General features: G+C 33.3%; 1 protein-coding gene across 1 annotated transcript; it reads left to right on the plus strand.

Annotated features, from left to right (window-relative positions):
* Window positions 1–8,735: 8,735 nt before the first annotated feature.
* Window positions 8,736–9,241, plus strand: LOC111714961 (uncharacterized; the record flags this gene model as incomplete). Its single annotated transcript, XM_023490186.1, has 2 exons — window positions 8,736–8,809; window positions 8,892–9,241. Coding segments are annotated over 2 exons (424 nt in total), but the record flags the coding sequence as incomplete, so codon positions are not given.
* Window positions 9,242–10,403: the final 1,162 nt, after the last annotated feature.

The following is a 10,403-nucleotide window of genomic DNA, read 5'->3' on the forward strand; positions in this document are numbered from 1 at the left end:
TTCTCTAATAGACAGGGCATTTCATAGACAAGACATTTTATAGACAGGACATTTCATTGACAGAGAAGAATTTTAATAAATAGGTAGTTTCAAAGACAGAAAACCAAAAAGACAATATTTAGGTTTTGGGTATGTAAAAATGAGTCACAATTTTAGCAAATGTGATCAGTTTTAAATCAACAGTAAAATATTTTATCAGTTAAAAGTAAAAATATGAATAATAGTGAAGTAAAAAAAACAGGGAGATCGTAGAATGATTTATCAGATAAGATTACTTGGAAGAAAAAATTTATTTATCTTTGAAAAATAATCTCTGTCTAAGAAATGTCCTATTTATAAATTGTCCTGTCTATGAAATGTCCTTTCTATGAAAAATCCTGTCTATGAAATGTCCTGTCGATGAAATGTCCTGTCTATGAAATGTCTTCTATGAAATTTTTATCTATGAAATGTCTCCTCTATGAAATGTCCTGTCTATGAAATGTCCTGTTTATGAAATGTCCTTTCTAAGAAATATCCTGTCTATGAAATATCATGTCTATAAAATGTCTTCTATGAAATGTCCTGTCTATGAAATGTCCTATCTATGAAATATCCTGTCTATGAAATATCATTTCTATAAAATGTCTTCTATGAAATGTCCAGTCTATGAAATGTACTATCGATGAAATGTCTTTCTATGAAATGTCTTCCTATGAAATGACCCAACACCCTTTAATATTTTCAGGGGTAGATTTTGATGAAGCTACTCATAAAGGTGTTCGGTATCTTATGAACAAACATCCTGAAATTGAGACTTTAAACCTAGGGTTTCGAAATGGTATTTCAGAGAGTTGTTTAAGGTCTGTACTGGCCCTTTCAAATTTGAGAATGTTCTCAACAGTGATGTCCACTTTTAGAACATCAACATTTACGGTCAACTCACGCCAGCTTCATACTCTGGCTCTAGACAATAGCAGGCTTAATGAAATAAATGCAACTGTAACACATGTCCTTTCTATTCTAATGACCTGTAAAGAAAGTTTGAAAAGCTTGAATATTTCGAATTACAAAAATGTTAGGGATGCCACCTTATTGAAGCTGTTTCGTATTTGTGGAAGAACACTTACAACTCTTTACATCGATGGTACAGATATACCGGGAGAAAATCTATCTGAGTACAACAGAACCCTGCCTTTCATTGACAACCTTGGTTTTGATATTTGTCAGCATTTTTCTGATAGCGGAATGCAGAAGATAATAAGTATTTGTAAAGTTAACCATCCATCCCCTAGGATAAATTATGAAGGAATACCACGAAATCCTTCATTAGATGACAAGAGATCATTGCTTTGTTTAGAACAGCTGTCCCTGGCAAGCTGCAGCAGTTTTTCTGAAAAAGGATTGCGTAAGATCCTTCAACTTTGTGGAAGAACTCTGAAGAAATTAGATTTAAGTTCTACACAAATAACAGGAGAAACCTTGTCTGAAGGCGATGGAGTTTTTCTAACTTTTATGGAAGAACTAAACATTTCAGATTGTAACAAGCTAACAGATACAGGATTATCAAGTATCCTAAATGTATGTGGGAAAAATCTTAAATCTCTGAATATAAGTGATACAAAAATCACTGGAGAATTTCTAGCTGACGGAAATAAAGATTGTTTATCCTGCCTTGAAGAGCTAGACTTAGGAAGATGTTACAAATTTACTGACACAGAATTTTTACGGATTCTCAAACTTTGCGGTAGAACCCTAAAATCTTTAGATATAAGTTATTCAGATTTAACTGGAGAGAAGCTTACTGAATACAATGGAACCCTGCCTTGCATCGAACACCTAGACTTAAAAGGGTGTCGTCATTTTACAGATATAGGACTAATCCAACTACTCCAGCTGCCTGAAAAGAAACTGAAATCACTGCGCATGTAAATAAAGTTAGTCAAGTTAAACACAATATGTTTCTTAAAGACACTGTTAATGTAATAGTAATGTTAAGAATATATCATTTTCTTGATCACTGGAAAAATGTAAAATTCTGTCAAATTACTTCTTTGTTTCTTCTGCAAAAATCAGCAAGTCATTTATTTTAGAAACCACAATCGAAAATCATCAAAGATATTTTGTATAGAAGTTTACTTAAAATTATGTTTACAGTTTCTTGAATTGATAGAGAGACTAGAGAGTAGAGAGGCCTTATGTGAAGCAACACGAGTAAATGAATTTCTGAATATATCTGAAGTACAGTTTAACAATTAAATGAAGTATGAGAGATCACAAACTAAATGTTTAAGAGTAGAGATGGGCATGTTCGACTTTTTTTTCATTTTAATAATTCATGGTTTGTGAACTACCCATTGCGTTACCTTTTTTCAATCATTAAAAAAAAATATTTCGTCAGTTTTCAAAATTATGTTCATTTTCCATCTATTTGGTTAGTTTTCTCACTGTGACGTTCGTTCAATAAAATCGTTATTCAGTAAAAAATTATCGTTTGTTCACAAAAACAATGTTTATCTCAATTTAAGTGTGCTATCACAAAATTTGCTTGTTAACCTTCGCACAATAACAAATTTCAGAGTCTTATCTAACAAAATTTAAAAAAGCACAAAAGTCAAATTTCACAATTAAGTATTTTACAAAGGGTGTGTCTGTCAATTTTCTTTCACCTTCCTATCCCCTGTCTGTCCCTTTCCGTCCCTTCCTGTTTCCGTCCTATCCCCTATTGTCCCCTCCCTTTCCCCTTCCTTTCCCCTTCCTGTTTCATTTACTTTCCCATTCCTGTCACAATCCTGTTCCCTTCCTGTCCCCTTCCTTTCCCCTTCCTTTCCCCTTCCTGTCCTTTTCCTGTTCTTTTTACTGTCCCCTTCCTCTCCCCTTCCTGTCCCCTTCCTGCCCCCCTTTCTTTGCCCTTCCTGCCCCCTTTCTATTCCCTTCCTGTCCCCTCCCTTTCCACTTCCTGTCACCTTCCTTATTCTTCCTGTTCCTTCTTGTCCCTTCCTGTCCCCTCCCTTTCCACTTCCTGTCACCTTCCTGTCCTCTTCCTGTTCTTTCTTGTCCCTTCCTGTTCCCTTCCTTGTCCATTCATGGTCCCTTCATGTCCCCACTCTTTTCACTTCCTGTCCCCTTCCTGTTCCCTTCCTGTCCCCTCCCTTTTCACTTCCTGTCCCATTCCTGTCCTCTTCCTGTTCCTGAATCCCCCATATTCATGCCCCTCTTGCTCATGTATCTAATTATATTACTAGATCTCACTCAGACAAACATTTGTACTGGGGGGACTTTTCCCCCTGTCAAACAGACAGGTAGGGGAATCTTTGAATGGTAGTGGAGGAATCTTAGATGTGGAAGACACCAAGTTCCATTGTACGAGCAAAGTTTAAAGAGGTTTAGAATAATCCTGGGGTTAAAGCGTAAACAACTTAAATCAAAGATTTTTCTCACAAAAAGATTTGGCAGACAAGCCCAAAACTTAAGGCATGAAATGAAACCCAATATCGGAAACCGGGTTTTATGAATAAGGTTAAGCAATTTTGTAGATATCAACATCTGCTTGAAAAAATAATTTCATTATTGAAACATGTCAAATAAAGTATTTAAAAAAGTTTCCCTTTTTTTTAAATCTACACAAATATATTTACCCCAAAAAATAAAACTATGCGTTAAAAGATACAATTTTAAATTTACCGAAGTTTAACATTGGCCACACAAATAGTAAAATCATTTACAAAAAAAGAATGCGAAAAGATTAAAATTGTTATTATCTATATACTTGAAGCGTGCCGTGAGTTCAAGAACTGAACACTATAAATATCAAATAACAAACTGTTTACCTTTTAGTTTTTATTTGCAACAGACAACACATAATTTTTTTTTAATCCTTTTGCACAATTAATTGTTGTAGCTATGGTTTTAGTTGATTTTTTCCGCGAAATTTCGCATGTTTTCAATTAATTAATTTTCGTGAAAAAATGCAAAATTCCGCTAAAAAGTTTGTGAAATACGAGCAAAAATTATCGCATTTCTTCGCGAAAGTTTTTGCTCACTTGAAACCCTTATCACGATCACATTTTTGTTTCGGATTGATCTTGTTTTACTTTAGTCTCTACTTCTTCTATTATGTATGACTGACTTCTGGAATTACATTTCCTGTCCCTATTCACAAAATTAGTCTCCCTAGGGACATATTTATGTTAAATTCGGAATTTATATACTTTTCTGTTAATTTCGGAGTTTATATATTTTTATGATAACTTTGGAGTTTAGATACTTTTATGTTAACTTTGGAGTTTAGATATTTGTCTGATAACTTTGGAGCTTAGATACTTTTATGTTAACTTTGGAGTTTATATATTTTTATGATAACTTTGGAGTTTAGAAACTTTTATGTTAATTTTGGAGTTAAAACTTTCATGTTAGCTTAGGGAATATGTATTTTAGAATTCAAAAGTCGAATTTTCTTAACTTCAAATTAGACTTTTTCTCGACTTTATAAGTCGACTTTTTGCAGAGTTGAAAAACTCGTTCATAAGTGATATTAAAACTCACCCAAAAGTGTTTTAAAATCTCAGGTTTAAGTTAAGTTTTGGTAGGATTATATACGAGTTAAAGTCGAGTAAAAATTGACTTTTGTTCGTTGGGTTGCTTAATACTTTTAAGTTAACTTTGGAGTTAAGATACTTAAATGTTAACTTCTGGGTTTGGATAACTTTATTTTAACTTTGAGGTTTAGAAAATTTTATGTTGACTTCCGAGTTTAGGTACTTTTTAGGTTTAAGTTTAGATGCCTTCATGTAATTTCATAATTTATGTAAACTTTATATTTTTATTACATTTACAAAACTTGTGAATTCTAAGCTATAAAAAAGAAGATTGTATATATATTTTCTATAACTTTTGCATTAAATATTTAAAGTTGATTTTGTATTTTTATATGTTTGTGTAAACTTTGGAGTTTTGACAATTCATTCTAAATTGGATTTAAGATATGTTTCTGTATCTAGACCCCACCAACCTTTGAGAACTAATTGATTTTAAACTCAAAAAAAAATCCTTAAACAAAAACTAAAATTAGAACTTTCAGACATTATGAACTAATTTGAAAAATCTAAATTTTAAACTTTTGTATTTCCAAATTGAATCTGTTATTTGATGTGTTTGCTCCCGAAGTTTACATGACGTGCTCGCTTCCCTATTGCTCTGTGATTGCCCCTTGGGACTAAAGGTTGAGATTGGACTCATGCTAAATAGATAGATAGATAGATAGATAGATAGATAGATAAATAGATGGGTAGATAGATGGATAGATAAATGGATAGATAGATGGATAAATATATGGATAGATAAATGTGTAGATAGATGGAAAGATAGATTGATAGATAGATGACTTGTTAGATGGATGGATTGATATAAGGATAGATGGATAGATAGATAGATAGATAGAGAGATAGATTAATGGATAGATATATAGATAGATGGATAGATTGTGTTGAAGTGATGTGGTCGAAGATTGATTTGTGTAAAGGTTTGAATTAGCATCAAGATTTGAATCTTTTCGAAGTTTGTTTTTGTCGAGGTAAGATGTGTGTCGAGGTTTGGATTGATGTCAAGGTTTTAATTGTGTCGAGGTTTTAATTGTGTCGAAGTTTGAATTGTGTCGAAGTTTAATTTGTGTCGAGGTTTGAATTGTGTCAAGGTTTTATTTGTGTCAAGGTTTTATTTGTGTCGAGGTTTTATTTGTGTCGAGGTTTTATTTGTGTCGAGGTTTTAATTGTGTCGAAGTTTGAATTGTGTCGAAGTTTAATTTGTGTCGAAGTTTTATTTGTGTCGAGTTATGAATTGTGTCGAAGTTTGAGTTTTGTCAAGGTTTGGTTTGTGTCTGGGTTTGAATAGCATCATGGGTCGATTATTTGCTCAATTAAATTAACGTACAGGAAATAGATAGGTTTAAAGGATAACAATGAATTCATGTTAAACGTTTGTTTGCATGTTTACAAGAAAGAGCATGTTAGCAGTTTTTAAAAGAGGGTACACTACTTCTCTTAGAATCCACCATATATATACTAAAGTTGGTTTTCATCAAATAGATTATCAAGTGCAATAGGTGGCAACAGAGAAATTGATCAATTACATACGACGTCATAAGTGTCAAATATAACAAAAAACGAAATTTTCTCACATTAGCTGACATGTTTTTCAAGATTAAATAAAAAAGTGTAAAAGCAGAAAATAAAGAATACATAATTATTATACTGTTTTATTTTACTGTTAGATAACCACTAAAATTATCACTATTATTTACACAAAAACTAAATTGACAATTGTGACGTCAGAATACAGCTGTACTGAGAGTGCACAAATTCTACATTGCCATCTATTGTACTAGAATCTATTTACTATGTTTCTGTAAGTAGATCTGGGTTTACTATGTTTCTGTAAGTAGATCTGGGTTTACTTTGTTTCTGTAAGTAGATCTGGGTTTACTTTGTTTCTGTAAGTAGATCTGGGTTTTCAAACATGAGTCGCACACTGTGATCCAAACATGTAACGCTCTCACCAACAAATATATGAGAATTTCGCAAATTACTTCTTAAAGTTAAAACTAATAATTATTGCTTTATAACTCTCAAATGTACATGTCTGGGGCTACAAAAAAGTGAAAGCTCGTTAGTGAGGTGAAATCAAAAGCCAAGACGTTGAAACACTTCAAAGTCGAATCAGCGTGGAAAATCGAAAAAATGTGAACAGAACCCACAGAGTTTGGTCACTTATTTCGTTCTCGTTAACATTTTACAACTTCAGGTTTTATTTTTAAAGAAGTAATTGGCAAAACTCTTATCCAAACATGAACACTGGATAAAAAGTGCTGAATTACTGTAACCTTTAGATATTGTTCTTTTTCTAATCTACATTTAGTTAAATTGGATCCGGCAAATAAAGATGGAAGAATAATGAGAATTATTCTCCTCACAGCCTAGGAAAAGAAGAATTTCAATATTCTAGGAGCGTGAAGCGATAAATTTCAATTTCAAATTATCCGTCATTCATCTTCTCGATTAAATAGTTTCTTGAGAGCTTTACAATACTCCTTCACTAGCTCTTCTTTTCAATACTCCCTGACAGGTGGTATCCTTAGCTCTTCTTTTCAATACTCCCTGCCAGGTGGTATTCTTAATTCTTCTATTCAATACTTCCTGCCAGGTGATTTTCTTTGTTGTTCTTTTCAATACTCCCTGTCACGTGGTATTCTTAGCTCTTATTTTCATACTCCATGGTATCATTAGCTCCTCTATTCAATACTCGTTGCAATGTGGTATTCTTAGCTCTTATTTTCATACTCCTTGGTAACATTAGCTCTTCTATTCAATACTCCCTGTCAGGTTATTTTCTAAGCTCTTCTTTTTAATGTTCTATTTTATTTTGATGGATCCTACAAGTACATAAGCCTAGTGATGTATGATAGTTAGTTAGTGGATTGGTAGGTAGTTAGGTAGGTAGGTAGGTAGGTAGGAAGGTAGGTAAGTAGGTAGGAAGGTAGGTAGGTAGGTAGGTAGACAGGTAGGAAAGCCTATGCTTTATTATGACTAGTTGGTGGATTGGTAGGTAGGTAGGTAGGTAGGTTGGTAGGTAGGTAGGTAAGTAGGTAGGTAGGTAGGTAGGTAGGTAGGTAGGTAGGTAGGTAGGTAGGTAGGTAGGTAGGTAGGTAGGTAGGTAGGTAGGTAGGTAGGTAGGTAGGTAGGTAGGTAGGTAGGTAGGTAGGTAGGTAGGTAGGTAGGTAGGTAGNGGTCTACATAACAATTTCTGAGATTGCCTCATTTACTGCTGGTATGTAAACCTGGACAGACATGCAGGATGGATTTTGTACTCAACATTAAAGGGAATAAGCACTAAAATAAATCAATATATTTGTTAGGATTCAGTTTTTCCTCCGTTCTTTTAGATTAAAGAAGAGCAAATATTCTGTACAGAGAACTAAACCATTAAAAAGATTATTTATGTCACAGATCTAAGATTCTACCCAAGAGAAGGTGAAGAAGAGGGAGGGGGGAATATAGAAACATCATGAATAGGAAATGAAGAAAAATAGAGATAATAAAATTAAAGTTATGACAAGGTGGAAAATAAAGTTACAGTTTGAAAATATATTTATGTTTTACGAGTAGGAGTAGGAGTAGGAGTATGAGTAGTAGTAGGAGTAGGAGTAAGAGTAGGAGTAGGAGTAGGAGTAGGAGTAGGAGTAGGAGTAGACTGATATCGGGTTTCAACATATTTTAAAAAAATTCCTTTTTAAAATTTTGTAGCGTCGAAATCAACGCATTCGACGGGGTCTGCGTAAAATCTACGCTATCTGGTCTAGTCGGGTTTGACTATGTCCTAGAACCTCTATGTTAACTAATGGCCATCTTTATGCACTTGCACTAGCTTATTCTCCATGGCCAGTCTTGACACAAATCCTTTATACTAACAATGACTTTTCTTGCTCAGATTCTTGTTTAAATTCATTCAAAGTATTAGACAAAGGTTTTCAATCAAAGGTCATAATTAGTCAATATATCTAATTCAGGAGTGTGCTTAAAAACAACAACATATATTCAACAAATTTTACAATATTTTGAACAATAAATTTGTCTAAAAATTGTTGTTATTATTTTAATGATTTTTAACACATTGTTTGCAGTGAGTTTAATACTTTTGCCCTCTATTTACATTTCTGTTGAAATACATTGCCCATAAGAAAAATTCTATATTTCTCTTATTAGATGTGGTTTGCATTACCATGGAGCGTGCTACAATATTGAACAAGAATGTGTTATTGGTAGTACAGTTGCTGATGGTAAGATTACAAATTTACAAACGTACTTATCAGACCTAAGGTCATGGGCCTGCTATCTTATGTGAAATCTGTTCTTGTTCAGATCCTTTCGTATGTGGACCCTGCAGTGTAGAGAATAATATTCCATGTTCTTCTAACTCAGTAAAATGTTTCTATGAAAAGAAGAATCTGTGTGCTTCTGATGAGGATTGTGCCAGCTTTAAACTTCAGGCTTTGATTGCTCGTGTCATACGGTCCCTGAGGAAAAATGAGTTTTTAAACTTGCAAATGTTGAAGTCTTCTGATGTTATCAACTTCTTAAATTCTGAGTTTGGATTTGGTGAACAAGAAGCTTGGAATATGATAAAGAAAATGATGTGCTTGAATATGTTTTCTCTGTCTCAGGAAAAAGAAAGGGGGTATAGGCTTAATGCGATAAAAAAGCCCTTTTGATCGCTGCTTATTTTACTTCTATCTGTTGCGTCAATAAGGAAAAAATTGTTAAAGACGTCTCATACCGAATAACTTAGCAGCCATACAAATTGAGAAAATTGCAACATACGACTTAGACCGTAAAAAATCAATTTGATTTCAAACAAATTATTTAGATATTACAACCTATAGTCATTGATTATCTTTCGCCACATTTGTATATAATTTAACAATTTTCTCCTTATAGACGCAACAAATAGAAGTAAAATTAGTAGCGATCAAAAACGCATTTTTATCGCATTAAGCCTACACCCCCTTTCATTTTTTGCGAACACTCCCTTTAAAACTGAAACCCATATGATTTTGAAAGTATTTTGAACAGGTACACCTGGGTTGGAATCTATGTGCTCTAGTGTTCTCTTTCATATTTTACAGGTGTGTTACACAATCCCTGCCAATAAGCAAAATATTAAATTTAATATTTCAGTACCTGAATGTTAGTACCAGGAAGAAATTGAGAGAGGTGTCTTTGACTTTGAAGAATAGAATTGAAGGTTAATTACTGGAAATTATCATATATTCGTACTTATGATGATGACGATGGAACAAATCTACTAAAAAAGTTTTCTGATGCAGTAGAAACTGTTCTAGGTAAATTACCCACTTCTATTTTTTGTTTAAGGAGTAGGAGAGTAGGAGTAGGAGTAGGAGAGTAGGAATAGGAATAGGAGAGTCGGAATAAGAAAAGGAATATTTTTGTTCATGTTCTCAATATCTGCCCGAATTGAAGACATATATTTTCTTTTCAAGTATATTGACATATTTGGTCAGTATACCATACCCCCAACTACACCCCAAAATATTAGTATTTCGACCCTTTATATGAATGCGCGCCCTCTGGTTTATCTTTGAATCCCTCGGGGGTTTAAATTTCCATTTTTTTGACACATTCGGTGTCTTGTTCCAAATCCCGTTTTTTTTCCTAATGGATATTTTTAAAATTTGATTTTTTAACAGTATTTACCAACTCCTTATTTCTTTCCTTCTTTATAATTCAAATCCACTTTAATTATAATAATTTCAATTCAATCATTTAATTTCAATTTAAAGAAGTTTTTTGTCAAAAAGAAAATATTTCTGCTTAGGGTTGAGCGTCCATTGTCAATATTAGACCCCCCTTCTT

The sequence above is a fragment of the Eurytemora carolleeae genome, unplaced genomic scaffold, assembly GCF_000591075.1.
Source record: "Eurytemora carolleeae unplaced genomic scaffold, Eaff_2.0 scaffold647, whole genome shotgun sequence".
NCBI lineage: Eukaryota > Metazoa > Arthropoda > Copepoda > Calanoida > Temoridae > Eurytemora > Eurytemora carolleeae.